Source organism: Balearica regulorum, chromosome 9 (genome assembly GCF_011004875.1).
Source record: "Balearica regulorum gibbericeps isolate bBalReg1 chromosome 9, bBalReg1.pri, whole genome shotgun sequence".
NCBI classification, from domain to species: domain Eukaryota; kingdom Metazoa; phylum Chordata; class Aves; order Gruiformes; family Gruidae; genus Balearica; species Balearica regulorum.
In genome coordinates, this window is record NC_046192.1 from 3,355,258 (window position 1) to 3,379,504 (window position 24,247).

The 24,247-nt window shown below is 43.7% G+C and overlaps 1 protein-coding gene and 1 long non-coding RNA gene across 2 annotated transcripts in view; one reads left to right on the forward strand and one right to left on the reverse strand.

Annotated features, from left to right (window-relative positions):
- LOC142602891 (uncharacterized) overlaps positions 1-19,816 on the reverse strand; it is a 41,056-nt gene extending 21,240 nt beyond the window's left edge. The window contains exons 1-5 of the long non-coding RNA XR_012836713.1: positions 19,415-19,816; positions 18,331-18,464; positions 13,421-13,778; positions 4,651-4,797; positions 2,049-2,313 (exon numbers count right to left, since the gene is read on the reverse strand). This is a non-coding gene — a long non-coding RNA (uncharacterized LOC142602891). The remainder of the gene's footprint in view (positions 1-2,048; positions 2,314-4,650; positions 4,798-13,420; positions 13,779-18,330; positions 18,465-19,414) is intronic.
- The window catches only part of MYO7B (myosin VIIB), a 51,443-nt gene that overhangs the window by 20,583 nt on the left and 6,613 nt on the right, over positions 1-24,247 (forward strand). The window contains exons 19-40 of the mRNA XM_075760828.1: positions 276-370; positions 1,843-1,927; positions 2,964-3,182; positions 3,825-3,932; positions 4,521-4,697; positions 5,454-5,663; positions 7,028-7,195; positions 7,473-7,553; positions 8,125-8,252; positions 9,815-9,941; positions 11,381-11,500; positions 12,344-12,517; positions 13,529-13,756; positions 14,193-14,360; positions 14,932-15,049; positions 15,143-15,269; positions 16,042-16,211; positions 16,917-17,098; positions 17,925-18,046; positions 18,604-18,761; positions 19,253-19,406; positions 21,368-21,523. Of these exons, the coding sequence (XP_075616943.1) occupies positions 276-370; positions 1,843-1,927; positions 2,964-3,182; positions 3,825-3,932; positions 4,521-4,697; positions 5,454-5,663; positions 7,028-7,195; positions 7,473-7,553; positions 8,125-8,252; positions 9,815-9,941; positions 11,381-11,500; positions 12,344-12,517; positions 13,529-13,756; positions 14,193-14,360; positions 14,932-15,049; positions 15,143-15,269; positions 16,042-16,211; positions 16,917-17,098; positions 17,925-18,046; positions 18,604-18,761; positions 19,253-19,406; positions 21,368-21,523 (3,275 nt within the window). The remainder of the gene's footprint in view (positions 1-275; positions 371-1,842; positions 1,928-2,963; positions 3,183-3,824; positions 3,933-4,520; positions 4,698-5,453; positions 5,664-7,027; positions 7,196-7,472; positions 7,554-8,124; positions 8,253-9,814; positions 9,942-11,380; positions 11,501-12,343; positions 12,518-13,528; positions 13,757-14,192; positions 14,361-14,931; positions 15,050-15,142; positions 15,270-16,041; positions 16,212-16,916; positions 17,099-17,924; positions 18,047-18,603; positions 18,762-19,252; positions 19,407-21,367; positions 21,524-24,247) is intronic.

Genomic DNA, 24,247 nt, shown 5'->3' on the forward strand with positions numbered 1-24,247 from the left:
GAACTGGATACCAGCACTGTTGCAGGGGACTTCCTTGTCTGTAGCATCCCCCAAGGTAAAAACAGCCTTACTGCTGGCAGATTCTCTGCTTGTTTATGGCTACAGCCAGACATGGTGTGGTCAGGTGGCGTGCACTCTTCCTACTGCAGTTCCACAAATGCATTTTAATTGCACTACTTCATGCTGATTTTGGGCCTCTTTCAGACCATGTGTCCAGTTTTTAGAAGCTGTGGGGGTGTCTGCTCAGCTGGCATATCTACACTTTCTTTTAACAGGATCATCATGATACAGTATTGGAGCTGGAACGCCAAAATATACTCACAGATAAGGTTCTTCTTATCCAGAAGGTGATGAGAGGATTGAAGGACAGGTCAGTGATCTTACAGAAGGGAATTTACTTTGGTTTGAAGTGGTAGTCTTTGTGTTGCAGTTTAACACCCTCTGTGAAGCATTTTCAAATATGAAATGTATCAATCCATACCTTCCACTAGCCCTAAATTCAGCACTCATTGTGTAGCAGTGCATAGTGCATCTATGCAGATTTTGCACAAAGATTTGCTCTGGCTCAGTTTCTTTATTTTCATTATGCTTTTCAAAATGCAGGGCCATAGCACATGCAGCTTATATGAAGAGGAAGGGCTGGAAGGAGGATTTGCATTTACTATTTCTAGTAAACAGTAGGTATCTAGAAAGCAGGAAATTGTCATGGAATCTGTGTCCTTCTCAGAGCTACAAGGACTCTCTTATTTAGAATGCTTCTTTGATACAAGACATAGAAGAGAATCAGATAGAAACTAACTGGTACTTCTCTTTGCTAAAGGTGCACAATTCTTGCATTTTGTCTGGTTTAGTTTGAAATATCTTTAGAAGTGAAATGTAGTCACTGTCAGGTAAATGTTTGTACTTATTAATCTTGTATCCCCCAACCAGAACCATGATATAGGACTGAATCCTGGTTCGGTTTAGAAATATTCCTGATGGTAGAGAAGGAAGAACTATAAAACATGAACATATGCCAAAAAACTTCCCTCTTTTTCTTTTTTTCAAATTCTGCCTGCTATCTAACAGAGTATCACCTCTCCCTAAAAGCCTCACCTCACTTTTATTTTTAAACCATCAGAGCTGTGTGCCACTTCTGACAGCCACAGTGTGACAGCTTTTACCATGGGAAGTTCACCTGTCTCAGATGGGTTCCTAGTCCTGGCAGTTAGGACACTGGGGAGCAAGTGGTCATCAGATGGGGGAGTTAACTTATCCAGGCTTGGTGCAAGGGCTTTTTCAGTTCTTACAGAGCTCTCCTACCACAGCGATGAATTTGGTCTGCAGTTGCTATGAATACTTTTGCAGCAATAAGGGCAAAGTCAGCTTAGATGTATCGAGGTGGATTAGTCATACTTCCATCTCATCCTTTCTACTAGCAAATTGATAGACAAGCAAATAGGAAAACACCTTGTGAGCTCAACTGATTCATGGTGCTGCTTCACTTGCAGAATGAGCTGAGCCTATGTGAAATTTCCTAAGGCCTTCACTGACAGCAAAGGTCAGGCAAAACACCCTATTCTGGCCTCTCCATCAACATGGAGAACATGTCAGCAGACTAAACGCTTAAGCAAAGATAAATTTGAAGCACGTGGTACAAAAGTATCTGACCAGACTAACCTTTCTGCTGCAACATAATACTTTTCCTGGGCTACTCAGAAGCAGGAAGAACAGCCCTCACTGAGCTGATCAGACTGTAAACATCCCATAAAAGGAAAAAAAGGCCACCTTGTTCTGTACTATTATAATAAGAAGCAGCAGAAATAACATACTGCTTGTTACCTCACCTGTCTGTCTGCTTAGGAAGCGGTTTCTGAAACAGAGGAAGTCTGCTGTAGCCATTCAGTCAGCCTGGCGAGGCTACTGCTGCCGGAAGGATTTCAGAATGGTAAGAGGCAGGTGTTTGGGGTTGTTTTTATATATATATATATACACATATTTGTGTGTCTGTGTGTTTATATAGTATACCCTGCCAGACTGAGTGGAGTATTAGGAATGAAGATACTCACTACTCAAGGGCGGAGAGGCAAGATGGCAGGCTGTAAAGAGGGTGTAAAGTCCAAGCAGGGCTCTGGGACCTCTCAAGGCTTGCGGAACCTGTGACATTTCTGCTTTCTGGTGAAATAGTAACCCAACTGGCAGGCCTGGCTCTGGTGACCTGACATATGAGTGATCTCACACTTCTTCTAGTCAGGAGTCCAAGGCTAGCGTTTGTGCATCACCACCATGCTATGAGCAAAGTGTTTTCCACAATGTTACAGGAAAACTGGGAATCTGTAAAAAATAATTATATCAATCATTACCAGAAAAATCATTATGTCATTCTCACATTATTAAAAATATTGGCTGATCTTCTATAGATGGTGGATTTTCTGGATGAGGAAAGATACACCATATTAGGGGCACTCACATATTGTGTATTTGTGTGGCAGGGATTATTATTAATTAATATATCCCATACATCCCATTCGCGAGGGGCAGGAGGAGAAACTGCCAGTTTTAGTCAGAAACATTTTCTATTCTGCATCAATGATGTAATTCCTGTCTGAAGAGCCAGGCTGGTGTCCTGCACTCTGCCAGATCCTCCTTTTCTGCTTCTCTAGGGATCATCATACCCACCTCTGCAAGGATATGCTTTTTTTTTTTTTCCCCATTCATTTGGCTTCATTTCTGCTCTCTTCCTTCCCTTGTCATAATCCCAGGCTATCATTGTCACTTCCTGGAGCCACTCCCTAGAACAGGTCCCCAGAAGAACTTTATATAATCTATTGGCAGAAAATAAAGCATAAAGGGCAGTACCGCATTAGCCCCTTCCAGTGTCTTTATCCAGTTACTGAATTTTGTTATCTTCTACTCATCCCAACTTACTCCCAGCCTCAATGGTTTTGAACCATACTCACTTCTTTTTCCTCCACCTCCTACAGGTTATGCTAGGTTTCGGGCGCCTGCAGGCCCTCTACCGGAGCCGGCAGCTTGCTAAACAGTATGAAGCAACTCGGGCTCATATCATCAGGCTTCAAGCCATGTGCCGTGGTTATCTAATGCGCCAAAAGATAGCAGAGCAGAAGAAAGCTGTATGTGTTATACAGGCATATGCAAGGGGCATGTTTGCTCGCCGAATCTACCAGAGGATGAAGAGGGAGGTATGCTCACAGATACCTTGGGAACATGTTGTTTCTATGAAGTTCTGATAGAGATTTAATGACCAGCAAGTGTTGCCATAGCATAGCACTAGATGTGGATATTTATTTTGGGATCTTTTATTTTGAACTCTTGTCAAGTATGAAAGCAAAGTTTTAAGGAGACAATCTTGTTTACTTTTGCTTTCTGTGTTATTAACATGGATCAAAACTTCATGGACAGAGCTGAAATATTTTTGACAGAAGGGAGGAAAAAAGATAAGATGTGCATGTGTATCAGTAACTCCTGCCAGGGAAGATCAATTTCTGCAGCAAGGCCTGATAATGTCACTTAGGGATCCATTCAAAAGGGAATCCTAATGCAGTGTGTCTTGGTATGTGCTGCCAGAGAAAATCCTGTACTTACTACCTTGGTGGTCCATAGCACATGGGAGGCCTTTGTGTGATTTCCTTTCTGTATTAATGCTGTACAAACAGGACAAAGCCAGTTTGCAGATTTCTGCCTGTGGCCTGTTCCCTAAAATGCCAAATCTAGAACTGAGTCCATATTGGGATAAAGTCCTGGTGTGTACAGCTTGTTAATGGCAGAAGGGACCTGGCTCAGCAGTTGTGTAAACAGTCACAGAATGGTCCTGTTCTCCACAGAACAAGTGCAGGCTGGAAGCCAGGAATATCCGCTTGCAAGAAGAGAAACGTCTTATCCATGTCCTTGGACCAGTGAAAGCAAGGGAAGAAGCTATGAGATTAGAAAAGGTAAGCATGTTGGCAGAGGAACACTGAATGCTAATGTTCCTTGGCTGACAAGATGGCTCGCCCAGCTCACACCTGCAGACTTGCTCAGAGATTTGAGCACTGCTGTATTTTAATAAAAAGCAGACATAGTTGTAAACCTAGTTGTAATGATGCTTTAGAAATAGGACAAGGCAAACACATTTCTGTTTGCAGTATGAGCTGGCGCTTTAGCCAAACATGCACAATGCCATTACAGCCCCACGACACAAAACATTTTTAAATTTTAAATAATATGGATTTTTTCTGCTGTTAGGAATTCTGTATTTTTCCTGTATTATCTCTTGTTGATAAAGTTCTTGAAAAATTGCACATCATTACCAACAGGCCAACAGTCTGTAAGTATGGCTGTAAGAGTAAGGCCCTGCTGCTGCTGTGCTATGTCTTTGTGACTGCTTAGCACAAGCAACATATGACTTCAAATTCCAACACTGCACTAGAAGAGCTGGACCTCACTGTCATAACACCTTTGAAATAGTGTTTCATCCTCACACCCATTCATTCTAGCAGAACGATGTTCCAGTCACGCCTAACCAGCTTCTATGTTTAAAGGAATACCTGGCTACTCTGGAGAGAGAGGAGGCAGAAGCAAGACAAAGGAGGAATGCTCTTGCCTATAAACCAACAAATCACGATGTTATCAGCGACCAAGAAATGGTGGACAAAATTTTTGGGTTTTTACCTTCTATGATTGGAGGCCAAGAAGGACAGGCTCCTCTGGGTTTTGAGGTACAGAGCTGCAGACTGGTAATGGGTCATGTTCATCCCTCGTGTAAGTCCATTGACTTTGTTGGAATTCCATCAGTGGTCAATTCTGTTTAATGAACTTCTGTACAGTGAAAGAATTACCCAAATTAGTCATCCAGACAGTCTCTTCGGGATCTGCTTTCAGAGCTCAGTTCCCAAAAGTTTTTGGTCACATGCAGTTTGGGGACTATGTATCTTCAAAAGCTACTGCACATTTGTTCTTTGGCCAAGCAGACCCTCACCAAATAGTGCCATTCTCTGCTTTTGGCTCCAACGACATGTTCTGCTGACAGCACTGTCAGTGATTTTCCAGCTGAAACAAGCTGGAAGTTCATGACCCAAGGTATCGCATGTTCTTAAAAGCAAAATTTGAGATATAGTGGTCCTGACAGCTGTGAAGGATGGAATCGGGTAGGGAGAGGTAGGCAGAGTAGAATGGTCTGGGTTAGTGCAGGATGTGAGCAATGAGATAGCACCTGGAATTTCCATCAGCAATGTGCTTGCTGAAGACCAAGACAGGAAGGTCATATGGGATGGATGTATCTTGGAAGGACAAGCTCTGAGTCCCAATGATCTGTTGATAGCAACTGAAAATGGCTTTGGGGTTAGCTGGAAAGCCAAATTCTGGAGGACTTATGGCCAAGAAAAGAAAAAAAAAAAAAACACAACCAAAAAAATAAAATAAGAATATCAGAGTACAGGGAAAGAAAATATGCTTTTTCCTCATATTCTGCACAGGACTTGGAAACAAAGCCTAACAAGCTGAATGAGGTGGACCTGGACATGGTTCCCATGAGCATGGAGCTAGAAGAGGAAGCAGATGGCTTGGAAGAGTACACCTTCCCAAAGTTTGCAGCTACTTATTTCCAGGGGTCATCTACACATACGCATATCCGGAGACAGCTGCGGCGCCCACTACTCTACCACGATGACAAGGACAATGTCCTGGTATCTTGCTCCTTCTTGTTGTTGAACCTGTTCCCTCCATAGCCCTGGCTTCTACAGGTCCCCTTATCCTTGGGTTGGGCCAGCTCTGCCACAGCTCCAGGAACCAGAGACTTAGCGCCAAGCAGATAGTCCTAAGCACTTGTATGAAAGTAGTAGTTCCCATCAGCATTTTTTGGCACTTTGCAGGCAGGCACTTCACACAGATACCTGCCCAACACAAGATATCTGGTCACCTTTAGTTTGTCTAAAGAGGGAACTCTGAGGCTTGTTTTGACTTCTCCAGATACCCTTTGGGGCAAAAACAGACTGGAGAGAAGCAGCACCAGAGCTCATCCATCTCTCTACTCTTGCTAGGGTTGCTGGTCTGTGAGTTAGAACAGAATGGGGAGGCCCAGGCCCCCAATTTTCCTGTTGAACTATAGTGGGATTGAGGAGAGTTTTTCTTGATGCTAAGCAGTTTTGCAGAATGGAGGATCCCATGATGCAAAAACTTCGCTATTATTTGGCTTTCTAGTTCTAGGCGTGAGGGCTCCTGGAAGAGTTCACTCACTCCCAAGTTTTCTCTGCCTTACTCCAATAACAGCACACCTGCAAGATGCCAATAAAGGGAATGGTGAGGGCTCAGCAATCACAGAGCAAATCTGACATTCCCACTAGAGCTGCACCCTCTTCCTTTAGCATGAGAGTGTTGTGAATGTTGCTTTCATGTTGTTTGACATGAAAGTAAACTCCTGGTGTAAATGGTGGGAGGAGATGGGAATTTTAACAGCTTGGACTGGGTAAAGGAAGAAAATAGAATCATAGAATTGTTTAGGTTGGAAAAGACCTTTAAGATCAAGTCCAACCATTAACCTAGCGCTGCCAAGTCCACCACTAAACCATATCCCTAAGTGCCACATCTGCACATATTTAAATACCTCCAGGGATGGTCACTCAACTACTTCCCTGGGCAGCCTGTTCCAATGATTGACAACCATTTCGGTGAAGAAATTTTTCCTAATATCCAATCTAAACCTCCCCTGGCACAACTTGAGGTCATTTCCTCTCATCCTATCACTTGTTATTTGGGAGAAGAGATCAACATCCACCTAGCTACAACCTCCTTTCAGGTAGTTGTAGAGAGCAATAAGGCGTCCCCTCAGCCCCCTTTTCTCCAGACTGAACAACCCCAGTTCCCTCAGCCACTCCTCATAAGACTTGTTCTCTAGACGCTTTACCAGCTTCATAGCCCTTTTTTCAACATGCTCCAGCACCTCAATGTCTTTTTTGTAGTGCGGCGCCAATGCTCTCATCTAAACAGGAAGAAACAGCATGAGGCCCTTGGTTCTCTCGGCAGTTTCTGACTGTGCTTTCTGCTGCTACAGGCTTCTCTAGTTGTATGGGTTATCATCCTGAGGTTCATGGGGGACCTGCCAGAGCCAGCAATGTTTGCCAAGAATGCCACCAGCAAGAGCGGCTCCGTGATGACACAGATATATGACACACTTGGCAAGAAAAACCAGGTCCAGTTCAGGAACGACAGCCCAAATATGGTGAGAGGAGTAGGATATGTTTGTATTTTCATTTGCTTTCCTTGGTTTCTATGCTGTTCTACCAAAAGTGAGAAGAGCAAAGGAACCCTTTCATGCTACTGTACTTGAAATGCCAGAAGTGCAAAAGGGCCCCTGTCAGTCCTAGAAGGACACTGCAGCTCCTTCTGGCAGGGGGGGACAAAACATAAACATCTCCATTTTAGCATCTTTCCTTCCTTAATGAATCATTCTTGTGGTGCATTAAACTAATTTCCTCTAATGGTAATGTGTGTTGTAGAGACAAAGCAGAAAGGATAACAAGATTTCCAAAGGGATCTCTTCCCTGAAGCTGAAACGGTCATCCAAGTTGACAGGGAAGGTAAGAGCTGGAAATGAATTGCTTCCCCTAAGTCTTTTTGCCTGGAACCGTGTCTTCACCTTCTGACAGATGTTATGTGACAGCAGCCTCCCAGCTGGGAACCTGTTCCACTGCCAAGCCAGTGCAGCCCTATGTATGGGATACCTGGTGCACTATTCTTCTTTTAAAACTAACCCCACGTGCACTGCTGTCATTTGTTCTTTGGCAGATTCACTTCATCCCTTCCTGCTGAAGAGTGATGCCTGAACACAGGGGACAATTTATTATTGAGAATTGTTGGTATTACAGAACAGTTTGCCCAAAGTCCTGAGCAAACTGAGAACCACCATGTCCTTAGGGCTGTACAGACAGTACAAGACAGTTCTCCTAGCCAGTAATAGTGCTGTAACACTGCATTTTATGAGTTAGCTTGAGACTGGGGCAAATACAGTCTGTTCCTAACTGCTCCTGCAAGCAGAGTTATAGCCAGAAAGATAGAGAAGGAATAGATAGAGCTCTCATTTCTGGGAGACCTGCCTGGTAAGAGGGAAGGTTTCTAGAGCAGTCTGGGGTTCTGCTTGGTTTCTTTCAGGTGACAGATCAGCTGAGAAGTGGAGAAGAGGCTTTTCAGGAGGACAGCTCAATTTCTGAGAGACCTATGTCCAACCTAGAAAAAGTGCACTTCATTATCGGCAATGCAATTTTGCGCCCTGCCATCAGGTAGGAAATTTGTACCTCCTCCCTAGGACCAGGCACCCATTACATCAAGGAAATCCAGCATCTCCTTTCCACAGTCCTGGGGCATTTTCCAAATGCTGGAAATGTCTCACATTTATCTCTGGGGATTCCTGACTGAAAGTCTAAGCTAGTCAAATAGAACTGAGAAGACTGTAGGTCACACACCTCTTTGGAGTATGGTTCGCCTTTATCAGAGGGGACAGAGAATGCTTACAGAGAATCCCTTACTGCCTTTTCTGGCATCTTCATCTTGTAATTTAGGTCAGCTGCCTCCACGTATGGCTTTCTGAATACCCCCACAGATACGCAATAGGGCAGAGTTCAGGGCTGTAATCCAATAACAGCTGAAGGTGGAACACAGCCCTAGTATGAGGGAGAAGAAACACTCAGAAGAGACAATAAGAAGTATGGAGTTAATGTACAGTAGGTGTATGAGAGGTGTTCATAACCTCAGTTTCTCAGTAGCCTGTTTGTGAGCCCTCAAGCAACGTCTCCAAATCAGGGACGATTGAAGGCCTGGCTTGCTGAGGATGTCAGCCACTAGAAGAAGAAATCCTGCTTACAAGTGGTGTGAGGCTGGACTTTAGGCCAAGCATGGTGTGAGGATGAGACAGAAGCTGGTTGGTTCTGACCTGACCCTGTGAATTCTCTCCTCCAAGGTAGTCCATTTTAGCTTATGCAACACTTCTGTAACAAAGCCTATAGGCACACACTCTGCCTTGACCTCAGTCCTGGGCTGTGTTCCTCTCTACATAGTTGCTCCGAAGCAGATCCTCAGCTGGCAAAAATTCCCTTCAATCAATGTATCGTAACAGCCACAGGCTAAGTATTCCCTCAGTCTGTGTTTCGTCACGTCCTATCTGGGAACAGAAATCTCATCCACCTTGTGTCCTCCCACATCAGACTTTCCAAATGTGTGTGCCAAGAGTCCAGAAAATTTAAGATGATTTTAAAATACCAATTTTGTTTGTATGCAGATTTTTGCATCTGTTTCCCATATGTCCTTGCTGCAGGCAACTTGCATTTTCAGAAGCTCATTCTGAAGCACCCTTTCCAAATACTCACTCCAAGTTTACTAAAAATATAAAATTAAGAAGGGTGTCCCACATCCTTATCACAAAATCCACGTATGAGCAGACAGACAAGAGCCATGACATACAATCCACATACAGTAGAGAGCTTAGAGCAAGTTTCACATGTGGAGGGACAGCAATGCCATTTCACAGCTGCATGACCGGACAATTGTTATCCCTGCACAGTCCCTCTGCCTGTCACAGGAGGTAATCCAGCACGGGAATTGCACTTGAACTGCTTGAGTAACAAGGAGTGGCAAAGAGCACTAAGTCTACCTTGAGCTTTTCCTGCCAAAGTCAATGACAGTATTTCCTGTGGTATATGACAGGTGGTATCCTAGCTAACTTGGTTAAACCTAGCTCAGATCCACTTCATCATGCTGCACTCATGCCAAGTTTGCAGTGGAAACTTAGCCAAAAACAGTTCAGACAGTGAATCATTATCTGTTGCTTTCACGTGTTTTATTACAGAGATGAGATTTACTGCCAGATTTGCAAACAACTCACTGAAAACAGCAACAGGAGCAGCTATGCTCGAGGCTGGATCCTTCTGTCACTTTGCCTTGGTTGCTTTCCTCCTTCAGACACATTTGTGAAGGTACACTACTAACCCTTCCTACAGCAGCTTAAATGCCTTAGCTGATCTGGTTTCTTATGTTTTGATACAAATAGTCATATAAACTGTTTGGCTGCCATAGCAGCTGGTGCTGTGATTTTAGTAGAAACTAATCTCATCTCCTATGCTTATCTGGGAATTTAAATAAATGACTACTGTACTCACATTTAATTTTTTTCATTACATGCCATACAAGTCAGGTTTTGTTGTTGATTGCAGCCCTCATTCAGATCTGTAATTTCCAAAGAATCTGGCAAATTTTATCCTCTCCAGTTCTTCATTCCAACATTTAAAAGCTGTCTCCAGTTACAATTCTAGTGATTAAATGTACTCAGGAGTCCAGTATAAAATCACTCCTCATATTTTACCAGTCTTTACCCTACATCTCCAAGCCCTACAAAATCCAACAGAGATTTGTGCTTTTTCATAATTTTCTTAAATACGTTAATTTCCAAATTTAAATGGATGATAAATCCAGTTCTTCACAGACAACCAAAACCAACCAACAACACAACTTGTGGCTCCAACTTGACATCAGCCTTCCTCCTAGGTCTTACAGGCAAACAGAATCCAAGTTATCTCTGAATCTTCAGCCTTGCTTTATTGACACTCTAGCTGAAATGATTAATCTAATCATAAATTCTGCCAAGTGGCCACTACTTGGAACAAAACCAGACACAAGCCATAGACATTTTGACACCAGACAATCCAAAGTCCGTGAATCATGCAGAATTCACAAAAGACCTGACTTCCTCAAGTTCTCTTTTCCTAAATCCATACCCTATCTCTAGGAATATTCTTAATTATTAAAATAACCAGGCGACTGACCTGTGCTCGCACTAAATAAAAGTATGTAAATACCAGTCCATGCTTATACCACGTCATCCAAGATAACAGAGTCATACAAATTCCAAAAGCTCAGTTTATCCGATCTTTCTCTTCCAAAGTCCAATCTTAATCATGGACTTCAGCTATTGACATTGCCAGAGAACTTAGTAAAACTAAAAGTAACTGTAATCAGCAGTCCTAACCTGCAATTAGCCCTCTTCCCAGCACTTTGGTTCATACAGAATGTCACAAGACTTCAGGCTCCTCAGTCGGAAACACTAACCCTTGCTCTACCCTAATCATAAGAATAAAGTCTCCACTGTCTAATATTCATCATACGGTTAAACACAGCAAACAGACTGACACAAGCCTTCCTCTTTAGTCTAAAAGCTTTGCAGAATGAGGGAAAACTTGGTGTCTCAAACCTCCTTTTCCAAATCAATAATCCCAACCCTAACCTTTAACACTTTCTGGTGAACTGTAAGATAACATCACTCTAATCTAATCTAATCTAATCTATCAGCTGCAGAAGTTTTCTATTGGTTTGTGAGGATTAGTGTTTCCTAACGCTTTCTTATGCTCTGTGTATGTAGTACCTGTTGAATTTCATCCACCATGGGCCCACAGGCTATGCACCATATTGTGCTGAACGTCTGAGACGTACCTATGTCAACGGAGCACGGACTGAACCTCCGAGCTGGCTGGAACTTCAGGTAGCAACTCCCTTTTTGATAATTTATATTGAACTGTGTCATTTTATGCTGGATATTATTTACTAACCTGTGCTAACAGATCTTCCTAAGTCCAATAATGGAAATAAATTGCACAAGGGGATTAAAAACCAACTGCCTTGTTCTGGACAGCTTCTTAGATACACCTCTTCTGGCTATTCAGTCAATCTAAACCCAGTAGAGGATGTAAGTTAAAAGCTGCAACACATAATTTGTAAGGAGATACCTCCAGCCACTCAGGAACCACAGGCCAGAACTACCTCCTCGGGTAGCTCTTACCATCATTTGTGGAAAGAACTGAACAGGGCTTATGCTTTTAAAATGGAGGGAGGAAGTGTGTATGACAGGGCTACATCGCCCTCCCCCCTTCCATTAATTGTCACCCTAGTAATTAGAAGTCACATGCACACACACAGCGCCCCCTTAAGTGAAGACCTCAGTTCAATTCCTTCATAAATCTGAGTGATCCCTAACAACACCTCCCTCAGCAAATGCTTGCTGCAGGCAAGTAAGACTAGGCCCAAAAGTCATCAGGCCAAATAAGGCTCACAAAAAGTCTTATCAGTCTACATCGTTATGTGATAATCAACTCCCCTGAGCTATGGGGAGGAGGGAACTTGATTCCAGTGCTGCTCCAGGGATGTAATTTATGTTTAAGACTCACCATGCATTGAAGAAACTGTGTGGGTGTTAGAGATTCACTTAAAGATTGTTGACTAGGGTATACAGTGTGTGGAACTCTTAAATCTAAATGCTTTCTTCATTCTTCACAGAAAAGTTAGGTTTGACCATAATTTGTTTCTCTCATTTGACTCTGACTTACAGGCAACAAAGCAGAAGAAACCCATTATGTTTAATGTCACCCTGATGAATGGCCAAAGCATCACTGTCCCTGCAGATTCTGCTTCCATTGCCAAAGAGATCTGTCAATTCATAGCAGATAAAACAAAACTGAAGGATTTGTTTGGTTTTTCGCTCTACATTGCTGTGTTTGATAAGGTAAAGTGTAGAAAAATAGAATGAAAGCTCCCTTCTCTTTCTGTGGAGATGCTGCTGTCCACCCAGCCTCACTGAGGACTCCCTCTGACTTCTGGGAGCATCCCTGTCCCAGCCCTACGCTCAGAGCAAATCAGTTCTGAATCCCAGCTGAATCTCAGGACCTGATAATACTATTCTGCCTTTCTGATGGCTAGCCACTTAGATATTCCTGCTGGAGGCCTGTGAGGTTTCCTTTGCCAGGTCACATATTGACCAGTGTCCCTGCTCCCATGCATGGGCAGTGCAGCACTGTGGTCTCCCGCCATGTTCTGGGATCCCACCTGCCCGTCATGCATGCAGCACTGCAGAGCTTCTGGCGCAGGGTGAAACTAGCAGGTCTCACGCACTAGGAATCTCTGCTCAAAGACATATTTTCCACCCACACTGCTGCACATAACTTTCTTGTCCTGTGTTACAGTGCTGCTGATGCAGCCCCTATCTTGTGGCATTGAGAGCCAAGGTTCTTGCCAGGGCTGCAGCTGTTAGCTCACATGCTGGCATTTTAGCCTCTCCTTCCCTTTGCTTTTTTTTTTTTTTTTTTTTTTTTTACAGTAATGCTGTAAAACAGACATACACACCAGGACGATGTCATGGTGCTCAGAGTTAGGCGTCAAAGTTAGTTTGCCTAACCAGAGCTAGGCAAACAAACTCATTCAGAAATGGAACTTTGGTTAAGATTAGAACAACACTTGCATGTGCACTTAAGAGGATATACAGGGAATAAACAAAGTACAAGGAGACAAATAGAAGACTGCAAACCAGAGCTGCTTTGTCTTATCTTCCAACTTATTTTTCCCAATACCATCCTTGTGCTTAAAAATACATACATTTACCAAAGTATAACTTGCACATCCATCTGCTTACCTTGTCAGAGTTTTTCTTGCTGTCAGGAGACAAGGAGCTTTGGCTTTGTTGTCTTTCACTCAGATCCAAAGCAGACAGGCCTGTAAATGCAGCGTCCTTTTGCTCTAGGTCTGGTCGCTGGGTGGGGGACGAGATCATGTCCTGGATGCCATCTCTCAGTGCGAACAGCTAGTGAAGGAGCGGGGCATACATGAACGCAATGCGCCCTGGCGACTCTACTTCCGGAAGGAAATCTTCACCCCCTGGCACAACTCCCAGGAGGATCCTATCAGCACTGATCTCATTTATCACCAAATTATTCGCGGCATCCGGTTTGGAGAGTACCGTTGTGAGAAGGTGGGTCGTCTTATTCATCCTCCTGAAGAGACAAAACTATATTAACATTTTCCACATTAAAAAGCAGGAAGATAAATGAAGTTTCTAGTGGCTGTGAACAACCCTTCCCTTCTTAATGGACAGTTCCTGTCCAGGTATTTGTGCCAGCTGTCACACCGGCAGCTGTGATTAATACATTATTTTTTCAGTTCATGTGGCAGCTGGAGAAACATCCAAAGGGGCAATTTAGGTCCTTTTAAAATATCTTTTCTCTTTGATGACATCTCTTTGATGTTATGATTGTGTAGAGTTCATCTCTGTATGCTGGATGACTATCAAGAGTTTTCCAGACAAAAATGGAGAAAACCCCATTCCTAAACTGGCTTCAAAGTTGAATGAGGCTGGCTGGACTTTGTGACATCTTACTAGGCCTCTTTCAATGGATTAATTTTTTCAGGAGGAGGATTTGGTGGAGATAGGTGCAAAATATTGTTACATCCAGTTTGGAGATTCCATCCACAATGAACTTGTGCAGAAGGCGCTCCATGACTGTATCCCAGTGAAACAGCTGAAGTCCAAGCCCCTGGAAAAGTGGGTGAGCCTGATAACCTACGCACATGCTAAGGTAAGAGGCACTGCTGGGTAACCATTCCCAAGCACCAGCTTCTCCTTCTGTCACCATTTCCTTTTATGAATAGTCAGTTGAGGGAAGAAGGACAAACATCTCAGTTTGTATATCCCGAATAGTTAATTAAGACCGGGAGAGCAAAGAACCTTTCCACTCACTCTTCCATAAGGACTCAGTAGGGGAGCAGAACGAAAAAAAGTATATTTAAATCTCTGAATAGAGTATCTTTTAAGGCTCTCTATCTTATATCTGACAATGCAGTCAGGATAGGCATGGGATGGAATGATCTGAGTGGGTTACCTGAATTATTTCCGTGGCACCTAAAGTGTATTAGACTCTGAACAGATCAGTCAGTAGGGATTTGAGGGAAATTTGGGATCCACATGCATGTGGGCAGCCTCAGCTGCATGTGGCTTGGGCCTCTGGAGGCTGTTTCTGATTTGACTTTCTCCAGGTATCCTTGACACCAGTGATAGCAGAGGGCTGTTGGGAACCTCTGGGATCATGCCTGCAGATCATGCAAACCAGATTTTACTGAGAAAACCTTGGGTATCTTTTTATATTGCAGGCCCCATACACACAGGACCATCTCTCCCGTCAGACTGTGAAGCAACAACTTGTAGATTTTGCTCGCTTTCAGTGGCCTTTGCTTTTTTCCCGATTCTTTGAAGTCACTAAGTTTTCAGGTAATGCCTGGAGCCTGGGAGTAGAGGACGGATGTGAGATCAATAGAGGAGGACTTGTATAGCATTGATAAGGAGATTTTTCTGCATTTTCAGGACCCAGCTTGCCCAAGAACCACTTTATCATTGCCATAAATTGGAAAGGTGTCTGCTTCTTGGATGAGTCAGAAAAGCGGCTCCTTGAGCTGACCTTCCCAGAGATAACTGGCATCCACACCAACAGGTGAGTGCCTCAGAAAGACAAGATGTGAAGAAGGCATCTCTGCCCAGATTCAGAAAGGGTGTTCCATGTAGGAGGGAGGTGTACTTTCTCTGCTGTCCCCCTAGGAGATTTGATCTGAGCCTGGAAAGGTGGTTTAGCGTAGGTCTGGGGAACAGAATGGGACAAGTTCTGAGCAGCTGGTAAAGGAAATACTGAAACAGCTGAATCTTCCCAGCTGGTGGAAGGAAAGATGATCCTGCTCAGTCAGAAAGGTGTAAGGAAGCACAGACATGCATCAAGACAAGAATGGCCCAAATAACTAACATAGTTAAGCCATCATCTGTTACGTATGCTAGGAGTTCATACACTTCTCAGGTGTAATGGACCTGAGCAGGGTAACTGAGGAAAGAGGGTAACCATTGGTAACCATTGGCTTGCTGAGGGCACACATCCTTGCATCGGATCACTCAGAGAATAAGGTCTTACATACACAAAAAATACCTCTGTGAGGACTGTCACAGATTTAATTAGTTGCCAAGTTACTCCAAAAGAAGGGTGTTCTTTTGTCTGTATTGAAGCATTTTTGTACAAAACAAACATGGTGGAGTCCAGAGTCAACCTGAACCACTTCAGTCCTTCACACCTACCAACTCATGAGAAGGCAAATTAAGAACTACCAATACTCACTGTAAGGGAGTTGTCTGCAAGGGGATGTAGGCGCAGTGGCTGTGATTGCAGATGGGTCTGCAAGTTTTTCAGATGCTCTGGTAACAAACTGTTGAATAATACACAGGGCAGTGAAGTCATTTGGACAGAGTTGCACTCTCATCACACTTCGTGCCGAGGAGTTTGTCCTGACATCTGTAAACAGCGTTGTTATTGCTGAACTGGTGGTCATGTTCCTGGAAGGACTGAAGAAGAGATCACGATTCGCTGTGGCAATGCATGAGAAAAAACCCCAAGGTAAGTCCTATAACTTTACTACAGGGTGGGAAAGAAATCTTGAGAGAACCCACAGCACTTGTTTGAAAGAGCTCAAAGGGAAGTGGGAGAACTTCAGCAAGAGTCCCTTTGCTCCAGGAGGAATGCATAGTGATCACCACAGCAATACAGAGGACAAGTCAATGTGATTCAATACCTTTGCATATAAATTACCCTTCCTACTCCCTTCTATTTCTTTGCGTATTTAATTTAGATATTACAGTGTCCAACAACTCAGCTTGCTTATAGTAGAAAGTTGGAGCTGAGATCCCTGGAAGTACTTCCCAGAAAAGTTTCACAGAGGTGGTAAACTGGAAGTTTCTGTGGAATATAGTTCACTGGAACAGACAAGGGGGGATTAAAATGTACACATTAACTTCACCTACTTACAACTAGTGAGTTTCTTTCCATGCTTTGCTGCCAGTTCTAGATAAAAATTCAGCACCCATTTGAATCAAACGGAGTTTTGCCATTGCCCCCAGTGGATCAAAATCAGGCTGTCAGAGGAAATTGAAGTGATTTCTCTGAAGTGTTACTGGATAATTAGCTGTATTTACACAAATCACTTTCTATTGCTAACTGAATTCAGGCCTTCAAAATACAATTCCCTTGTCTTTCACGTTGCAATCCCTTTGCGTTTTCTTGGACTGTCAAGCCTGAACAGTACCCCCTTATTCTGTTTTCCAGAAGACCCTGCCATCCTGTCCTTCAAGAAGGGAGACTTGCTTATCTTCACTGAAGACAAAAGGCTGGATGCAAACTCTGGCTGGATCTATGCCCAGAATGAAAGGACAGGCAAAACAGGGAACGTATTTTTGGAAGAGATCTACATCATTCCTTCTCTCACAAAACCCTCTAGTCAAGTGCTGGTAAGAAAAGCTGTGCACTCTCTTTGAAGAGACTGGAAGATAAATGATAATAACAGTGTTAAATACAATTAAATTTATAACTGGAAGTTAATTGTTCCTCCAAATTCAGACAAGTTCTATATCTCCCATTGAAGCAAAGCATTTCATTCCGTCCTGTCTGAAAACAAAATTAAACCTAGCCCAAACTCTAAGGAGAAGACTGCAGTTGCTCAAAAGCAATGACTTTCAAAAAAAACCGGTCTGTTCACCATTAGGGGCTTCAGTGCCTGGAACTGGTAGCAGTTAATGCAAATGAGTGTGCTGTTGAATTTTCCTGTATTCACATTGGGCTGGATCGGTGATTATACATTATGTCTCAAGGGAAGCTCTAAGAGCAGCAAGGTACTTTAAAAGAATATGCTATTTGAGGGAGTCAAGATTTCTCATTGATCGCTCTGTTTGCTAACAATTTTATCTTTAGTTTTGGAGACTTGGTATATTGGATACTGTGTTAACAAGTAAAAAGCTGAAAAAAGTGAGGGAAAAACACACCAGTGATAATCAGGTGCATTTGTAACAAGTGTTGTGCTTTGGAAAATCACACACATTTTGATGGTCACTACTGTTGGGTCTATGGAAATTAATTCCTTGAGCTGACTACTCCCAAGTCTTTCTGGAGTCTCTGAAGATGCTGCTTAAGGGACAGAAGATCTCCTGCAGCACAGAGCACTCAAGCTTTGTATACACCATCTGTGCATATATGCTGAGTACCACCTGACAGTTTGTGCCACAGAGACACACTTTGCCTGTGTCCACGTGACATCTTTATGTGGCTGTGTCATTCCAGAGTTTGCTGATGATGTCTCCAGACCAGAGGACAGCTTCACAGAACTACATGGACGAACCTGATGAAGAGGATCTCAAAGTGAAGCCTTACACCCTAGAGGAGTTCTCCTATGAACACTTCAGGTGAAGCTCTCTGTGTAGTGTGTGCCCTAGGAAAGTTCTAGTTGATCTTTAGTGATCCTTAAAGCCTAGGATGTAACAGCATCTCCCATTTCTGATTGGGTTTCTTCTCTTTGTTCCCTGTAACGAAGTGTGACTTTGGACATGCAGAGATTATGGCACATGGCCTGCTTGTATCTTTTGTCCGCAGAAATGCAAAGGGAAGGGTAGAAGAACCCCAGCTGGACTTTTTTGTTTTCTTTCCAGCAGGCCCTATTATTACTTCTCACCCCTTCTTCAGCACTTACCAGTTAGCTAGGGTATGCAACACCACAGGCCTTGGAGAGTAAGGGAAAAAATAGTCTTCTAAAACCTCTCTCTTTTTTGCAAGCCTTCTCCCTTCTAGATCTAAAAGAATATATATTTTCCTGTTCTTGTTGACCTGCATAATCAAAGGAGATATGAGATCACCGTCTTGGGAAAGAACGTGCCTAGAGAGAAGTCTCTGTGATAGCGACCTCCTATGTTCATAACAATACTGATCCAGTAATTTTGTATTGCCTGCCTCTGTCTTCATTCAGGACTCCTGAGAAGGAATCCATCAGCAAAGCTGTCCTCCAGAAATCCCGTGGGCGCAGTCATCTGTGGGCACACTCTAAGGAGCCCTTGAAACAGCCCTTGCTGAAGACAGCATGCACAGACCCTGATCTTCGGGACTTGGCTTGTCAGGCCTTCATTGATATCCTTGCACTCTTCTCTTTGGGACCTGAGAACACTCAGGGGAAGGAAGAGCTAGCTACCTCCTCTAAACCCACCTCTATTGAGATAATACCACATCCATGTTTCAAGGGATACATTTACATCAAGGTGGGGGGTATCAACTCTGCACAACTTAGCGTTGTTTCCCTTGTCTACAGAGGAAGGGTTCCTATTCCCTCCCAATGCTCCACAACTCCTGATGGCTCACTTAACAGAGAATGTGGCGTTAGGAATGAATGAGATTTACTGCATATGCCCAGAGCAAGTTGCTGCTACAGTACAAACCACAGCCAAGAGGTGACTGCTGCACAGGGGAAAGGGGTAGGGGACAGGCAGGGAATACGTTCCAGACACTCCTCCCAGTATTTGCCATTTAGACATCAACAGATTCACTAACATGTTAGGATCCAGGTGAGACTTTCCATTTATCTTCCAAAATTTGCCTGCTTTTGTCCTTAACAGCACATTCACCCATCATGAAATTCATGGGAGACTATCCCTCAAAACAGGCACACTCCTCTGTGGAAGTCACTGACCAGATATTTGTAGCAGCTATCCAGGAGGAAGTCCTGCGGGATGAGATTTACTGTCAGATTATGAAGCAACTGACTGAGAACAGAAACAGGTACTCACCTGGGTGCAAACACCATGCTTCTGCAGAGCCAGGGCTTGAGTGCGGGTAGTGAGCAGGAATCCCTTCCACACCTTTGATGAGGTGGGAGCAGAGCGGAAGGATGGCCAAATGTTGGAGTGAGACCTTCCCTTCCCCCTTTTTCCAAGCAGTGCTGTGGGGTTCACCTTTGCAGAGCACTCAGGACCACTGATGGGCAGTGGTAGGCCCCAGAGTAGAACCATTACTCGTCTCGCTTGAGCTGCAGCTTTGCTCCCATCAGCATTCAGTGCTCCTCTCTGTGCAGTATGGAGTGAGGCAGGCAAGGTGTTACCGAAGCCCTCTTATTCCCAAGGCAATCTGTGGAGAAAATATGGCACTGCATAGAGTTCTTGCATGCTTTCAGTGACTGCACTGCCAGCCCTCCCTTTGTTTTAAGTTTCCCAATAACAATATTTCCTTCCTATAAGCACGCAGTTCACACTAGATCTTTTACTACCAGTGAATCCTTTTGAGTAGTTATATTAATTAGGTTACACAACTGGCTTGCAGATTGGTTGCACAGGCATAAGTCTCTGAATCAGGCTGGTGTTTGCTTCCCCACTCATAAAATTATAATTTGACCTACTTTCAGGGGAACTGAATGGAAAAAAGAAGCTTAAAATAATACTAATTATTAACAAAGTGGTTTGTCTGTTTCTAGCTGCATTGTGTCACTGCAAAAGCTAGAGAAGAAGCTTTTATTTGTTTATTTTCTTTCTTACTGTTCCACAAATATTAAACTTAGTGGAACTTTTACCATGTGTGTAACTATTAAATGGTAAATTTCCTTGCCCACAGCAAATCTTACAGACTATTTAACTCAGAGTCTGTAACCATGGTGCCAGTGCCATGCCTGATGCACTCTACCAATTTAGTCCTGTGGGTCATTCACTGTTTTGAGAGGGATCACTGATGTGGAAAAAACAATGCTTGAAAGGTAGCTATTTCCATACATTTTCATTAGAACAGCTAGAGCAACAAATCTTTCATCTTTCCCAGGCTACTGCCCTGTGGACCATGTCACACTCTCACACAGACACAAACACCACTGATCTATGGAGTATAAATGGGATTAAAATAGTGTGTCTCCATCTGTAAAGTTAGACAAGTAAATGGGAATAAAGAAGCCAGGACCTCTGTCATGAGCAGTCTGGAGCCCATTCAAAGGTAGACCTGCTGGCTTTCCCAGTCAAACCCACTTCACACCGTTTAGCCTTTCAGAGCAATCCCTGGGACACAGCTGAAGTCTGCTCTGCTCCTGGCTTTGAAGGCATGACGACTGACCACCTCCTGGCTGCAGAGCCTTTCTTACTGGTTAGAGTAAGATGCCAGAAGGGCTTCAACTGCCAGATTTCACAGATCCAGATGCTGGAGGAAATAGCTTTCTGCCTGAAAATGGTACAAACTTGATCTGGAGTTTTGAAGAACTGTAACTACCTCGTTACACAATGCCATCTACCTGCTCATTTTTCAGAGCAGGAGCATACGTAAGGGAAAGTCACTTACAAGCAAAGTGCTTGTGCTCTGAGCAATGCTGGCTACCACAGAGAGCAGGTGAATACAAACAGCTGATAAAGCACAATCCAAATACATGTGAGCATAAGCAGCAAACTGACAGTGGCTTTCCAAGAGGATGGCACTAGGGCCACTGCTGCCAAGATGACTGTTAAACTGGAGCTTATATTTATTCATGAATTTGCAACTGTCATGAATATTTCATGAATATTTATCAGCCAGGATTTAGCATTGTCTTCAAATACATTGCACAGAAAACGGCCGCCTGATCCTGTGTGAAGGCTGCATTCATTTGCAGCACTCTGCTGAATGGCACAACATACCAGGATGGGAGTGCATTTCTCTTCCCCGTAGCTCTTGTGTGGTCAAACAATGAATTATATGTGGCTATAGCAGAACCATTTGCTTTGTGTTCACAGGTACAGCGTGACCAAAGGCTGGCAGCTCCTTTGGCTCTGCACTGGCCTGTTCCCACCCAGCAAGTCACTCCTGAAACATGCCCAGAAGTTCATGGAGACACGTCAGAAAGAGACACTGGCCCTGGAGTGCAGTCAGAGGATTCAGACAGTAATGAGGTAAACAGTTCAGCATATAACCAGCTCAAAGTGTAAAAAAAATCATGAATCAGGTGCCAAAAAGCACACGTGCTAAAATATTAAGACTCTTACTTTCCTTTCTCTCTTTACATCCTTTTTTTTTCTTTAAAGTCATCATTATTTTTAATTATCTTGTGGACTTTGAACCACAAAGAGAGGTCTGTGTCACAGTTTTACTTTTTTCTTTCATGGAGTTAGCAACATTTTTAAAAGTTCAGCATCACACATAATCACTTGACTCCTAGAGCTGAGTATTTCAAACATCCTAAAGCGCATGCAGCTTGAAGTGAAATCCTGCATTGTCATTGATGAGGTCCTGACCTTGCTTTCCTTTGGTGCGGCAGAGTATCCTTATCCCCCTTACATGTGTCTTGATTTTGTTGAATCTCAGTAGCACAGAGCTGCATATGCGCAGCTAAAAATACAAGTTTTACTCACAGTGGGGCGGCACCACCAAAGTCACTGACATCTGCAGAGTGCTAATCTGGTTTTCTGATGGTGAAGCGAAGCAGATTCATGCTAGGAAGACAGGATCAACAGAGTAATTTCCTATTCTTTGAAGAAATCCAGATGAGCAAAGCCCTGAAACTTAGATGGCTGCTCACACCAGGGTACTTCTCAGTCCTCTAGGTATTCTCTCTGTTCTGGTGAGGGTTGAAGCAACAGAGCCTCCAGCACACAGTGCTTCCCAAGCTTCTGAATGGCTTCTTGGGGTAATGTACTTTACATGACCAGAGGTAGTGGAAGGGCTACCTCGTTTTCAGGAAGGATCAATTGAACTGCAGGGGCAAGGTTTCCCTAGATTCCTCCAGACACTACAATTACCCAGCTTGACAGTCTGAGAACACAGTGCTTTGGCATCAAGGTTAACCCCAGCCTTCTCCCTTTTGGTGCTGCTGTGAGTTGCCACAGACCTCTTCAGTAAGGCAGCACCCAATGATTTCTCCCTCCAGCACCTCCATCCTCCCACTTCTCTTAGGATAGGCCCTGCGTTTGGTCTGTGGGCCAGGCTCGAGGGGAATGCTAACACAGTGGCTGTCCCCCTTGCAGCGGATAGGTTTTGGCACTGCTGGGGAAATGTCACTGCACACTAAACTTGCCTTTGAAGTGCCTGAAAAACACATGGCGAGGAATGTTATTCATTGGGGTTTTTTTTCTATGAAGACTGAAAAATTCCTGCCTCCCTATATCATGTGCTATTCATGCTCTAATCCCTGTTGAGCTGTATAGAGCTTCTTTAGAGTGGGGAAACAGGGAGGGGAAAGCAGAATGGGCTGTTTGGGAGGAGAATTCTATTTGGTAAACCGACCCAGATCTGGAGCCTGGAGGATGGGAAGAGGAACAGAGACAAATGTGGTTTTCTAAGAGCATTTCTTTTCCTAAGATTAAACCTGCACCTGCTTACAATAGAATAGAACAGAACATTTCAGTTGGAAGGGACCTACAATGATCATCTAGTCCAACTTGTCCCTGTAAGTAACCTGCTCTCTTTGGAAAGAGGAGAGCAGGCAGCGCAAGGGACTGACCTGCAATATGTGGAGTGGACGCCAGCTGAGCCCTTGGCTACACCTTTTCCTCCATAAACAGCTTTACAGCTTAATCCCCAGACTCCTGGCCAGGGAACCAGCGAGCCCGTGATGGGCGTTAAGCAGATCTTGCCTTGGCAATGAATTCCTAGCTGAGGCTGCAAGGAGAGATGGCTCTGTGCCTCCAGCCAAGTTACTGCACTTCCGTGGTCTCCTACGGCCTCCCTCTGCTGTAAGTCAAGGAATAGATGACTGAGTAGGAGAGGTCCACACTCCTTACAGTGCCTGTACAGTACCAGAGCACATGCTGTTCAACTTGGTTTACAGTCAGGTTTTCCTTCTCCAAATGGAACTGCTACTTTATTTAATGGAAAAAAATTAGTTTTCAAATCATAGAATCATAGAATGGTTTGGGTTGGAAGGGACCTCAAAGATCATCTAGTCCCGCACGGGCAGGGACACTCTCCACTAGACTAGGTTGCCCAAAGCCTCATCCATATGACTAAAGCTGGATGCCAGACTAAGCTCTCTTCCTGAGAAACTGACCCAGTTTGCGAGAGGAGTTTGACCCATAAGCTGCGGTGTACAAAATTTCCAAACAGCCTGCTCTGTGCCAGAGGGCAGGAAAATACCAGCCCCAGAAGGTAATGTGCTAGATTTGTCCTTACTTTAACTGTATCAAGGGGTTTTGCACGACTCAGACTTCAAGGCCAGTTCCTTTGCTTTGAAAGGCAGCTCTGCTCTGAGGTATAATTTCAAAGAACTGGGATTGTACAGCTTAAGAGTACCTCTTGAGTCAGTGGTTACATGCCAGCTCTTATATAAAATGTAATGCTTCTAGTGGCTCTCCAAACTTTTCTGGTACTTGCCTCTTGAGCTGTAACTCATTTTGTATCTGAATGCATATCTTTTTGCTGATGGAAGAATTAAATAAAATTCATTTCTCCTTGTGGCCACTATCTTCACACTTCAGTAACAGTAAGGAAAAATGTCGCTGAATACATAGAAGGGGTGATGGTACTGGCTAGAAAGGTGCCTTATTCATGCAACCTCCCTGTGGAGTAGAACACTCTTAATATACATGCTAATAAGACCCTCAGCGTTTTGCTGTTAATACATGTTAACACTGTTAATTTCCATTGGGGTGAAGGTCTATTAAAGTCTGCCCCATGTCACA